The sequence below is a fragment of the Bacillus rossius genome, chromosome 14, assembly GCF_032445375.1.
Source record: "Bacillus rossius redtenbacheri isolate Brsri chromosome 14, Brsri_v3, whole genome shotgun sequence".
NCBI classification, from domain to species: domain Eukaryota; kingdom Metazoa; phylum Arthropoda; class Insecta; order Phasmatodea; family Bacillidae; genus Bacillus; species Bacillus rossius.
In genome coordinates, this window is record NC_086341.1 from 11,090,927 (window position 1) to 11,104,898 (window position 13,972).

The window sequence follows — 13,972 nt, forward strand, 5'->3', positions numbered from 1 at the left end:
GTCACTGCAAACCTTTTAAGACAGCTGCTAATGTAGCGGTGGGCGTGTAACCTTTTCCAATGAAACATTATCCTGACTTTCAGGGTTCCGTACAAAATATCCGCTATTAACCATTTGTTCAGCTCTGATTTCTAAGCAGGGGCGGCCCCAAGATTTATTTTTCAGGTAGGCCCGGACTGTACCGCAGGGGCGTACGCACAGTTTTGGGAGTCCGGACTGTACCAACGGTCTGGTCCCCATATGAGAGGGTGGTGCGGGAAATTTTTAAAATTAAGATGCCAAAAGGTTAGTTTTGTGTTTTTTTTGTGGGTAAATTATTTTTCTCTGAAGTCCAATATATATATATATACACTTATATATATATATGAATCATAACAATTATTATAAACGTATGTCAACATAATACACTTTAATACATATAAACGTCACAAAATTAATTGTTAGGATCACATTTACTTTCATATAAGGTGAATATTACGACACAACTCGTACGTTAATGTAAAATGTTACAAATCTGCAGGCGAACATATATTATTAATTTCATTGCAAACAGCCCTCAATAGGGCGGACGATTACAGTGTGTAACGAAAATAAGAATCACCTTTCTTTTTAGTTTTCAAAATAAACCTAACGTTCAATAATGAATTGTGTATTATTATTATAGGCTATGTTTTATTTCAAATTTTAAATTTTGAAAATTTTGGGTAGGCCCGGTCCTACCAGGCCTATCCGCTGGGGCCGCCAGTGCTTCAAAGACGTTAACCAGCCTTTCGAAGTAATTTGTACCATAAGTGGTATGTTTAACTATTTTTTACGTGACAACGTCTAATAAATCGATGAACGCCGGCTGCACGCAAGTAAAAATTTCCCGTTACGCACATTGTTCCATTACGCTGTGTCCCGTTACGCACATTGTTCCGTTTTGCTGTGTCCCGTTACGCTCATTGTTCCGTTACGCTGTGTCCCGTTACGCTCATTGTACGCTTGCGCCGCAGAAGTGAAAACTTAAAACTTTGTTTATAAATGTGTAATATGAAATAATTTCTACGTCAAATGTACTTAAGAAAATGAATCTGATTACTAGTATAATTTCAAGTATTTATTCTTTTATTATTAAAAAAAAGTAGCATCTGTCCGCGACTGCAGTAATAATAGGCTATGTTAGATATTTGATTACAGTTTATTTATATGAAACTTGTTCATAATTATATTTAAACTTTATAGCTAAACGCCAGTTTTTAAAATTAATCACAAGTCATCTACACGTGAACTGTTTCGTCGACTGTTTATAAAGTGAAGTGAAAAGTTAATGTGGTTTTCATAGCTTATTACAACAACAATTTCGGCAATAAAGGTTAATTATTCTTGCCTTTTAAAAATTTGATTACTAGTATAATTTCAAGTATTTATTCTTTTATTATTAAAACAAAAATGATTTTATTTTATTCGTAAAAGTATGCAATCATTTCATCAATGTTTTGTTATGACGTTGTCACGCTAAACTATCGTCCGTAAACCGACAACCAATTTTTTTTTTTCATGATGAACCTGCAGTCCAAGTCCTTCGAATCGACTTCAGATTGACCACGTGTTTTTTATTTGAAAATCCCTCACAGGGGCCACGTTTGCCCTTAGCCTCGCCACGCAATTGCGCGCCGTTCACTGACAGCGCGCTCTGCCGAGAGACATCATCAACCAACTGCCGGCAGTCATTACCCCCCCCCCCCCCCCCCCGAGGCGTTAATACTCACTCGTTGGAGACATCGTACACCGTGTAGTGGGCCACGAACGACTTCCGAAACACCTGCGAACATAAAAAAAAATGATGTACTGAGATATAACGTGCCGCGATGAATAAAAAAAAAAAAGAAAGGAGGGTGAGGGTGAGGGGATTCATAGACTTCCGCCCTGCCGGCGTCTATCCCCAGAAGGAAACACGCTGGTACTTTTTTTTTTTGCACGTGCGTAAAGGCGCAATGTCCCCTCTCTTTTCAACCCCCAACAAAAAAAAAAAAAAAAACTCAACCCTCATTCTCTCAAAGGCGAGCCACCCCCATCATCAATATTGGCTCGCAGCCCCGCCTGGCGGGTCTGGCAAGCCGCCAGTCTCTTCATCAAGAGACGCAGTGCGCGCCCTTACCCCTCACCGCCTTCCACCTTTCCCATTTCTCTCTCTCTCTCTCTCTCTCTCTCTCTCTATCGCTTTAGATTTTCCCTCTCCCGGCTTTACTTCGTCGTAAAACTTCCTGCGGGGGCTACGTCACGTCGGCAACCCCGTCTACCCCTTCTCCCCTTAGAAAGAAGCCCACCTCCTCCCAAACCCACCCCTCTTCTTCTTATTTTTTTTACGACCGTTCTCGCTATCACTTTGGCGCAGCGCGAGGCTTTCGGCGCCCTTTCGCGCGCGCTCGGGGCTCGCTACCTGTCGACCCGCGCGTCTCTCCGACTTCACCCCTCCCCCTCTCCCCCTCCACCCAGCGGCGACCCGTGCCTGCGTCTGATCGGGAAGTCTTCTTTAGACAGACGAGAGAGCCAAACGCCCGATCGTGCATCTTCGTTTTTTTTTGGTTAATTGTAAATAAATATGGCGGCGTTGATAAAAGGAAAGACCATAAACAAGGCAACGGTATTTATTTGTACGCCGCCATATTTTTCGTTGGCCGTGTGTCCGTCAATGTTTATTTTGGACAGCTCATGATAACTAATGGTCAATTAGGTTAGGTTAGCTACATTATGAATACTTTAAAACATTGTGGATGGTTGATTTGGTTAGGATAGCTACATTACAGATACTGTGAAATCATGTAAACGGTTTCCTAGCGCTGGATAGCTAAATATTAAAAAGTTATTTGCTAAGCAACCATAAAATGATTTTACAGTATTTTTAATGTAGCTATGCTTACCTAATATAACCAACCATCCACAATGTTTTAAAGTATTTATAATGTAGCTAACCTATCCTAATCGACCACAAAATTTAATGCCACACTGGTTTATACAATGAGATAGAACGGCGTATGAGTATGAGTAAGATACGTCCCAAATAAATACACCTGTTGTGGTACGAAAAAAAAAGCGAGCATGAACTTCGGGGAACTTCGGGTGTGGCTCTCTCGTCTGTGAAATGAAGGCTTCCCGCGTCTGATCACTTAGTTCCGAGATTCCTCTAATACCTTTAAATTTATTATGAAGGCATTATACACATAAAACTGTTGGAAGAAAATATCTAAATGATGATCAAAACTGCATCAAAATCCATTGAGTAGTTTAGATACATGTAGTAAAGCCATTTACACTAAAGTTTGGCTAAAATGAACACGAAATGTACATATTAAAAACAAAGTCGACCAACAGAAACATCTGAACTATATAACGTATATAAACTCGAATAACCATTCTGAAAAGTCTCAACCCCACTAACAGACGTACAATGCGAAATTGTTATGGTCCAACTCTGAGTTGTGTTAGACACCGAAGACCGTAGTCTAGCCCAACAGGATGTGGGTTTAAATGATTGAAGATAGGATTGGATTACTCCAGGCAGTGGTTGGTAAAGGAAGGATGGTTTAGAGGACACATAAAGTTGTGTATGGTGGCCAAAGAGAGAGAAAGAGAGAAAGATTTAAAAAGAAACATTAAAGGTGTGGTTGGTGACCAGAGAGAGAGAGAGAGAGAGAGAGAGAGAGAGAGAGAGAAAGAAAGGGGGAGAGAGAAAAGGGGAGAGTGAAAGGGGGGAGAGAAGAGCATCTACGTTCGGTTAACGGTTCATCAAAACGTAGTTACGTGAAAGAAGAGAGCTGTAGGACCCAGCAGAATGTGGTGGATGAAATAAAAGAGGCATGTATGAGACACACCAAGGCGGGGTTGAAGTACGCTTTTGTTTAAGTAAGGTAGGCGCTATGAAGACGTGCCTACTTCAAAAAGCTATACTCCCCATCTTCCTTATCACTAAATTTTTTTTTCTTTAACGCCCGTCACCTCAATAATATTATGTAATCAGCAGGAGGTTCTAAGGAAAATTTTAATCACATAGTTGTGGTGAAACTACAAAAGAAGCTTCAATAAAGTATTTTTAAAAGTATTATCAAATGCACAGACTTCTAAGATTTCTAAAGCGAGTGTTTTTTTTTTCTTACCGGCTTCATGTTAAGACGAAACAACACGTAGCGCAGGTCGCTGGAGCATTCGTACCCTTCTGCCCCAAGCTGCCGCTGGAAAAAAAAAATCACTCATTGTATTAAAATAATAACTATGTTTCGTTTTTTTTAAAAGAGTTATTATTGAAAGTGTGAAAATTGATCCAGTTCAATGTTAAAAATTACTTCACCTATAAACCTGTAAAAAAAAAAATAAAAGAAAGTTAATAACATCCAGTAGTAGAGAAGAAATATCTACAAATTTAAGTTCATAACTGAAAAGGTGCAGATGTACCATTCGAATCGTGGTTGACGACGAGCGAATGTTTTATTCGTTAACGGTTGTTGGAACGGGTGAAAATACCTTTTTGGATGTGGTTAGTGATTCGAAAGTTTGGGAGTATTCACCAATCAGTGGCTGGATGAGAGAAAAGGTTGTGTTGAGACACCCTAAGACGGCAGTGTAACCCGACAGGTTGGGGGTTTCAGTGAGAGAGAGAGAGAGAGAGAGAGAGAGAGAGAGATAGAGAGAGAGAGGGATTGGATTATTCCAGGCAGTGGTTGGTAAAGGAAAAATGGTTCAGAGGACACATCAAGCTGTGGATAGTGGTCAAAGAGAGAGAGAGTGTGTGTGTGAGTGTGAGAGAGAAAGGTTTAAAGAAACATTAAGGGTGTGGTAGGTGACCAGAGAGAGAGAGAGAGAGAGAGAGAGAGAGAGAGAGAGAGAGAAAGAAGTAGCATCTACGACAGGTTCCTTTGCCGCGACCCGCGACCGACGACAGGCGACTGCGACCGCGACTGCAGTCACAGGTTCGCCGGTCGCAGGGACTGACCGTTACTTCTGGAACGACTGGCTACCGCCATTCGTCTGCGTTTCTCGTGCGTTTTCCCTTTTTGCGATAGCCTAACAGTGACACTTAGTAAAAGTAACACATTACTCCTAATGTACGGTTTTGGTGTAAGAAGTTGACGTTATTATGTTTTTGACAATTTCGGCCAGTTTTCACGGAATAATTAACTACGGCTAGTGTTATGTACAAGACAATGTGCTGATGAAGGTTTCTTCTCTACGCTCATAAGCCGGAATTTTCTGAGAGATGACAAGAAGTTAAGGGAATACTTCCTTCCGCCTCGGTATGCCACAGTTGAACTACGTCTTGGGTTTATAGAAAGATGACTTGAAGAAAAATTCAATCAGTTCTATCACATACCCGGTATTATCAGACGAAAACCTGGCTTTGACACTCAGGTATGTAATAATTAATGCATCAAGAGTAAAATGACAATTAATAAACTACAGTAGTAACATTAGTGTTCAAAGTAAGGATAGAAATAAAATATTAAAATAATTCAAAATTAATCTAGTAAAGGGTATAAATTACATAATAGTGTTTCAAAGTTTACTCTGTTGATGCATTAAAAAAATATTACGGTGCAATTGCGAAAATAAACAGTTTTAACACACAAGCACACACGTCCAGTTGTTGACGCGACCGCGGCAGACCGCTCCATGAGCAGTCACTGCACTGCCGCTGGTCGTGCGCTCTGGTCGCCCTCAAAGAAACATGACTCATTAAGAACTATTGTACCCAGTACAGTCGCCAGTAGCAGTCGCGTCAAAGGAATCCCACCTTCAGCGGTCCATCAAGTTGTGGGCACCTACGCGGAAGAAGAGAGTTGGCGAACACACGAGATTGTGTTAAGTGACAGGGGAGAAGCACGCAGGAGGCACTGATACGCGGGTGGTGATAGGAGACCCTCTCAGTGTGTAAAAGAGAAAGAGTTGAAGAACCCACCAGAGTGTAGTTCGCGACGGGACAGAGGCATGCAGTGTCGTTGGCTACCAGGAAGACACTCAGTGGCGGAGACAGCGGGGACCCACCAAGGTGTGGTTGACTACCAGAAAGACACACAGGGTATGGGGACAGCAGGGACGCACCAAGGGTGGTTGGCTACCAGGAAGACACACAGGGTACGGGGACAGCAGGGACGCACCAAGGGTGGTTGGCTACCAGGAAGACACACAGGGTACGGGGACAGCAGGGACCCACCAAGGGTGGTTGACTACCAGGAAGACACACAGGGTACGGGGACAGCAGGGACCCACCAAGGGTGGTTGACTACCAGGAAGACACACAGGGTACGGGGACAGCAGGGACCCACCAAGGGTGGTTGACTACCAGGAAGACACACAGGGTACGGGGACAGCAGGGACCCACCAAGGGTGGTTGACTACCAGGAAGACACACAGGGTACGGGGACAGCAGGGACCCACCAAGGGTGGTTGACTACCAGGAAGACACACAGGGTACGGGGACAGCAGGGACCCACCAAGGGTGGTTGACTACCAGGAAGACACACAGGGTACGGGGACAGCAGGGACCCACCAAGGGTGGTTGACTACCAGGAAGACACACAGGGTACGGGGACAGCAGGGACCCACCAAGGGTGGTTGACTACCAGGAAGACACACAGGGTACGGGGACAGCGAGGACCCACCAAGGGTGGTTGACTACCAGGAAGACACACAGGGTACGGGGACAGCGAGGACCCACCAAGGGTAGTTGGCTACCAGGAAGACACACAGGGTACGGGGACAGCAGGGACCCACCAAGGGTGGTTGACTACCAGGAAGACACACAGGGTACGGGGACAGCAGGGACCCACCAAGGGTGGTTGACTACCAGGAAGACACACAGGGTACGGGGACAGCAGGGACCCACCAAGGGTGGTTGACTACCAGGAAGACACACAGGGTACGGGGACAGCAGGGACCCACCAAGGGTGGTTGACTACCAGGAAGACACACAGGGTACGGGGACAGCAGGGACCCACCAAGGGTGGTTGACTACCAGGAAGACACACAGGGTACGGGGACAGCAGGGACCCACCAAGGGTGGTTGACTACCAGGAAGACACACAGGGTACGGGGACAGCAGGGACCCACCAAGGGTGGTTGACTACCAGGAAGACACACAGGGTACGGGGACAGCAGGGACCCACCAAGGGTGGTTGACTACCAGGAAGACACACAGGGTACGGGGACAGCGAGGACCCACCAAGGGTGGTTGACTACCAGGAAGACACACAGGGTACGGGGACAGCGAGGACCCACCAAGGGTAGTTGGCTACCAGGAAGACACACAGGGTACGGGGACAGCAGGGACCCACCAAGGGTGGTTGACTACCAGGAAGACACACAGGGTACGGGGACAGCAGGGACCCACCAAGGGTGGTTGACTACCAGGAAGACACACAGGGTACGGGGACAGCAGGGACCCACCAAGGGTGGTTGACTACCAGGAAGACACACAGGGTACGGGGACAGCAGGGACCCACCAAGGGTGGTTGACTACCAGGAAGACACAAAGAGGCAGGGACAGCAAGAACACATCAAGGTGTGGTTGACTACCAGGAAGACACACAGTAGCAAAGACAGCGGGGACCCACCAAGATGTGGTTGGCTCCCAGGAAGACACACAGGGGCGGAGACAGCGGGGACCCACCAAGATGTAGTTGGGTACCAGGAGAACACACAGGGGCGGAGACAGCGGGGACGCACCAAGGTGTAGTTGGGTACGAGGAAGACACGCAGGCGCAGGGACAACGAGGATCCACCAAGATGTGGTTGGCTCCCAGGAAGACACACAGAGGCGGAGACAGCGGGGACCCACCAAGATGTAGTTGGGTACCAGGAGGATACAAAGGGGCGGAGACAGCGGGGACGCACCAAGGTGTAGTTGGGTACGAGGAAGACACGCAGGCGCGGGACAACGAGTATCCACCAAGATGTGGTTGGTTACCAGGAAGACACTCAGGGGCGGGGACAACGAGGACCCACCAAGGTGTGGTTGGCTACCAGAAAGACACACAGGGGCGGAGACTGCGAGGATCCACCAAGGTGTAGTTAACTACCAGGAGGACACACAGGGGTGGAGACTGCGAGGACCCACCAAGGTGTGGTTGGTGACGAGCTGCGTGACGGTGTCGTTGGAGGTGTCGAGCACCGCCAGGCCACCGTCGTCGCCCTGGAACACGAAGCGCGTGCCGGAGATCCAGGCGGGCGGCAGGCGGCGCGGGTTCAGGTCGCCCTCCAGGTACTCGTCCAGCTTCATGCGGCGCCCGCTCCAGTACAGCAGCTCGTCCACGTAGCCCAGCAGGTAGATGGCCATGAGGATGCCGGCGATCACCAGGCCGATCACCGCCAGCGACAGCACGATGCTGCGCCAGTTGTGGCCGCCTGACGCGCCGGGGTACACCAGGTCCTGTCACCACACACGTGCCCCAACGTTTCATTACTTTCAAACCTACTCCAAGTCCTTTCACCTCACCATACTTTCTATATTATCATACTTACATCATAAACTTCAGTGGCTAAATACACCAGGTCCTGTCACCACACACGTCACCCAACCATTCACTTTTCAAGTCCTTTCACATCACAATACGTTCACTATTATCAAACCTACGTCATAATCTTCAGTGGCTAAATACACCAGGTCCTGTCACCACACACGTCACCCAACCATTCACTATTCAAACCCACACCAAGTCCTTTCACCTCGCAATACTTTCACTATTATGAAACCTACGTCATAAACTTCAGTGGCTAAATACAGCCGGTCCCGTCACCACACGCATGCCTCAAACATTCCAAAATTTCTAACCCACATAGTTGGCTTTCGTGGCCAGACACACCAGGTCTAGTCACCACATATACTCCTCAAAAATATTTTCTTTAATCCTTCATTGTGAGATACCATGACCAGATACACCAGGTCCTTTCACCACACATGTGACCCAACCATAAACTATTTTAAAACCTACACCGTTAGATTTCTGGCTAGATAAACCTAGTCCTTTAAACTGACCATACTTTCACTACTATTAAACCCACATCAGAAACTTTAGTGGCCAAATACACCCGATCTTGTCACCACGCACATGCCTCAAACATTCAAAAATTTCTAACCCATATCGTGGGCTTTCGTGGTATGACACACCAGATCTAGTCACGACATATACACCTCAAACATTTTTTTTAAATTTCAAACCTAAATCGTTACCACACATGAAACAAACATTAAAAAAATTTCTAACCTACGTCGAGGGCTTTTGTGACCAGATATACCAGGTCCTGTAATCACACACAGACCCCGAAACATTCACTATTTTGAAACCTAACTTGTATGGGTAAAACCTACATCGTATGCATTCGTGGTCAGGTTTACCAAGTCCTGTCAAACACACATGTGCTACAAGCTTTCGCTATTTTCAATCCCACATCTTGGGTTTTCGTGTCTAGATACACCAGATCCTGTCACCACGCACCAAAGAAATTCACCACTTTCAAATCTACATACGTCGCAGATTTTCGTGGCCAGTGCCACCAGCTACTTCTTGGTTCCTGGGTTCAGACCACGTCCTTGGGAATTCTTACATGTCCAAAGTTTCGGCACGCCTTGCTGCAACCATCCAGAGTGTCTGTACCTTCTACTCAGTCTTGTCACGATTCACCGGACCATCCTGTAGACGTGGCCGCCACACAGGAACCAGTCGCTGCTCGTACAGTTTTTAAAACTCAAAATACTAACTTTACCTGGACACAGCTGGGTCCCCAGTTCACCCAGGCGATTCGAGGTAGTGGAATGTTCATTCGAATTGGGGTGATGTTCACTTACGAATCAGTGAACGTGAATTATTGATATAAAATGCACGAGTTCAAAAATTCAAAAGGACCCGTTTCAAATTTTTAAAATTTACTGTTAGCATTATAGAGACTTGCAAAGTTCGCGTTATTTTTTTTATCTAGAAGCAGAAAAAAAAACTATTTAAAATATAAACATAACACCTCAATTTTATAAAGCGCTCATATAAAAACCCCACTTTTTTTTTTGGTGAGAAATGACATCTTGCAGTTAGATTTGTACGTCAACAGGAAAAAAAAAGTTACGGCAATGGCTTAAGATTCCAAAAGGAGGGCGATGGGAAAATTATTTTTTTTCGAAAGATCTTACCTTGTGGTCATAAGGTCGAGTGCACACGCAATGCAACAGGTAAGTTCGACCTTACAGCTTGATTGTCACTCTCGCAAGTCGGCTGGCTGACGTCCAACAATTAGCGCTATAAATATGCCAGCTCGTTTTTGGAAAGCAGCGGACAAATACCTCCCCCTCCCTACCCTTCACATCCACAACCACCTTCTCATTTTCTTCGCCGCATACTTCTCTAACGACGGCGCGGCCTCGTGCCACGACCTTTGCGCAAATGCCAAGCGAGGGGCGACGGTCGTTGCACGGGCCGCGCGTGGCAAATCCTTTAAGCTCGGTACCAGCAGATTTTCAAGCCCTGGATCGTCGATATCGCCAAAGGAGTCGATTTCGCTAACCCAGGGGTGGGCGAGATTAACAAACTTCGACCCGCACCACAACTGGGAGTGGCTGCAGCCCGAGGAGATAATGTCCCGCTGCGTTTCCGAAAACACTGTAGCCCAAGATTATGCTCCTAACCTCTAGTAAAGACCAATTATATTATTAACAATTGTAATAAATTTTGGACGAATCACGGACGATCTCAAGCAGAGCCGCTGCGATTCTCATTGGAAGACATTCCATCTCAAAAAAAATCACAACCGACGATATAAGAAACGTGGTAAAAAAAAAATGAAAGCAGATATGCAAGTCTAAGAAGCCGCTAGTTTATTTTTTTTTTCCCGTGAAATAAAACTTTCGCCGATCACAGTAAATTAATTCCAACTCAGCAACAAATTGGCTTGTAAGGAATTCTACAGATCTTATACAATAAATAAAGTCGACGTGTTAAAAAAAAAATATTTACTTTAAAAGCAATAGCGCTGATTATTAACATTAGGGACCGGCCCGTTTTATTTAAAATGATTACAGGAGTGAATTGTTTCATGTTGAAAGCTACTTCGTAACTTGATTATTACTTGGCTCATTATAATTTTAATATAATGTAGGTCGGAAAATTTTCAAGAAATCTCAAGAATTTTCAGCACGACTATACTCTGCCGAGTAGATTTACGCATTGGTAAAGAAATGAACTCCAATTCTGTTTTCCATTTTCCATGCTCAATTACCTCCTCAAAAATCACTTTAACATTGCGTTTTTAATTGTATGTTTCACTAATAAATCGCTGTCAACAAGACAAAAAAATAATCAATAGTTTGGAACTGAAAAAAATTCGCGTTTTCGATGACCTTCAGGATATACTACAAAGTTCTCTGTACACTCGGGCAAATAACTTCAGTTTGGCTGCTGACTTGTGAGTCGTCTAAACTGGTTGGACTTTAATTTTATACTGCTTTGGTTGACAGTTTCTCATTGGCCCATGGAAGTCTTTAGCCTATTGCGAATTTTTCTTGGTTTTTAAAAATAAATAAATAACAAAAAATTGGTTCCGTTTTAATTCAAGCCAACACCTAGCTGTACTTTTTTTTTGTAAATTGAACGGAAGTATTCATGTAAAATTACAAATATTTGCAAATTTGTACATTTTTATGAAAACCACTGTATCACAAAAAATAAAGTGTCCCCAGTAATACTGGGATAGGATATTATTAGAGACCTGAAAAATTCGCGGGTTCATTTCGTGTTATGCTAAAATTCAAATAATTGTGCCTTAGTGCTGCTTCTGTCATTGGTTCACTGTTAATCTGGAGGACTGAGGGCCAATTAGAGCCCCTCACTCATAGAAGTGTCGAATAACAGACCACCCAGTCGAGACGACTCACAAGTCAGCAGCCAATGAACAGTTGGCATTTGCCCGAGTGTGTACAGGATATTGGAGTCTATCCTGGAGGTCATTGAACCCGCGAATTTTTCCGGTCTCTAGATATTATCGTTCCCCGAATAGCTTTCAGTATTAACTGCGCACATAATAAGTATGATACAACAAATTAAAATCAAATTGTTGAATTATCCATGGGTTGGAAAAATTATGCTTAAATGAAAAATCAATTAAAATATAAAATTATAAGCGAATTTTCGTAAGGAATAAACACACAGTATTATCTCTAAGAAAAAAAAAACTAATTCCACGTATGCAAAAACAACCATAGCCATATGTTGTACAAGTTACAATATCTTGCTCGTAGTATCAAAAACTGTTTCTTGGCAACTGGTTTCCAAAGGTATATTTTGTAATAACTAGGGGCATGCATATTTCGCAAAAAAGATTCCAAGACTAGCTGAAAGTTAAAAACACTGTATCATCGCCTGTGTCTCGTAGTAGGGTGAGTTTCTTTTAGATACATGTCGATTGTTACAACACCAATCACAGTTGTTTCAGCACGGGAGAAAACACGTCCAGAGTGGCACGGTCAGATATGGCAAACGACTTCTCTCGCAGACGTCAGCCAATCACAAGGAAGAAACCGCCGCTGGTGTATTTTATTTTTGCAGTCTAAATAGGCGTCCAAATTTATTCGCGAAAAATGCCTGCCCCTATGTATAAGTAGAGACCGGAAAAATTCGCGATTTCAATGACCTGTAGGATATTGTCGCGGGTTGAAATTTTGCAGGGTTGTTGAAATCAAATTTAGGGACTTTACTGACGGGACTCTGGGCTGGCTGCTCTGTTCACTCGTCAGCGCAAGTGGCGTGACCATGTAATTGGGGCACGGGGCCGGCGCGGCGCGCTGCGGGCTTGCAGAATTTTGTTTGTTTGTTTGGCCGCGCGCTGGCGCAGCCACGGGCCGCAGTTACTGGGGCGCGCTGTCGTAACAAGCCGCGCGGTGTGGCCTGCACATCGGGGTAGAGGGGGGGGGGGTAGTCTTCCCAGATGTTCTAGTTAGTTGTTTAGTAAATTTGACTTCAATAACGAGCTTTTGTTATGCTAGGCGCGGCAGGGCGCGCGAATTTAAGCGCAAGTGATTGGTGACTCGGGGCTCACTCAGGCGGAGGCTATGCGTCTCACCTGTGGTCACGAGTTGTTAGTTCGTTCGTGATGTAGGAATTCAAGCTTTCGGGCGGAAGCTATGGCCGACGCCAGAGGCCACGAGTCGTTTAATTTAAGTTAGGTCATAATGTAGTCATCTTCAAGCTTTCGGGCGGAGGCAATGGCCCTCGTCACTAGTCGTTTAGTTATAATTTTTAAAATGTAATGTTCGTTCGGATTTTAAGGGCAGGAGAGGCCCCTACGTTAGTTTTAAGTAATCGATCAAGAAAGGCTTTTCGGAAAATGTGAGTATGGACTTATCTTTGTTTTAATTTTAAGTATTAATTATGATTTGAGGTATTCGGAAGGACTAGGGAAGTGTTTAGTGAAGTTCTCTCATTCTCTCTCTTGTAAGGTCGTTCAATCGTTAAGGAAGTAAAGAAGAGTATTGTTTTAAATTTTAATCCCGATGTGTAAATGTTCGTCAAGAATGATGTTGATTATTTGACTTTAAGAATAAAATAATTTTAATTTAGTATTATGTTATTTTGCAAAATCTCCTTAGTTCAGCTCTCACCAGACATCCTGTAAGGGATGACGAACCTATGATCCTAGGTACAGTAAAGTATTTTATGAAGTTAAGAGTAGTTGAGGCCAAGCGAGTGACTAAAGAGCTACGATTCTCTCCCCCCTCTGAAAGTGAGACGTGACAATATACTCCATGATCCTCTATGCACGCGGGAAAATAACATCTGCTCATTGGCTACTGACTCGTGACACCTGTTAACTGGGACGCTAGTGATACGATACTTCTTTTGTTAAAGGTTTTTCATTGGCCGAGTATCATTCAGATAAACTATGGCACAATCACTGATGCAGTATAAAGGCAAACGTTTTTGGATTCTAGACTATCACGAAATGAATCCAGCGAATTTTT

The 13,972-nt window shown here is 44.5% G+C and overlaps 1 protein-coding gene across 2 annotated transcripts in view; it reads right to left on the bottom strand.

The window, feature by feature from the left end:
• LOC134539147 (inactive dipeptidyl peptidase 10) overlaps positions 1–13,972 on the bottom strand; it is a 266,724-nt gene that overhangs the window by 56,288 nt on the left and 196,464 nt on the right. For both annotated transcript variants that reach the window (XM_063380902.1, XM_063380903.1), the window contains 3 exons: positions 8,090–8,401; positions 4,137–4,211; positions 1,752–1,804 (listed from right to left, as the gene is read on the bottom strand). In XM_063380902.1, coding sequence (XP_063236972.1) covers positions 1,752–1,804; positions 4,137–4,211; positions 8,090–8,401 — 440 coding nt within the window. The remainder of the gene's footprint in view (positions 1–1,751; positions 1,805–4,136; positions 4,212–8,089; positions 8,402–13,972) is intronic.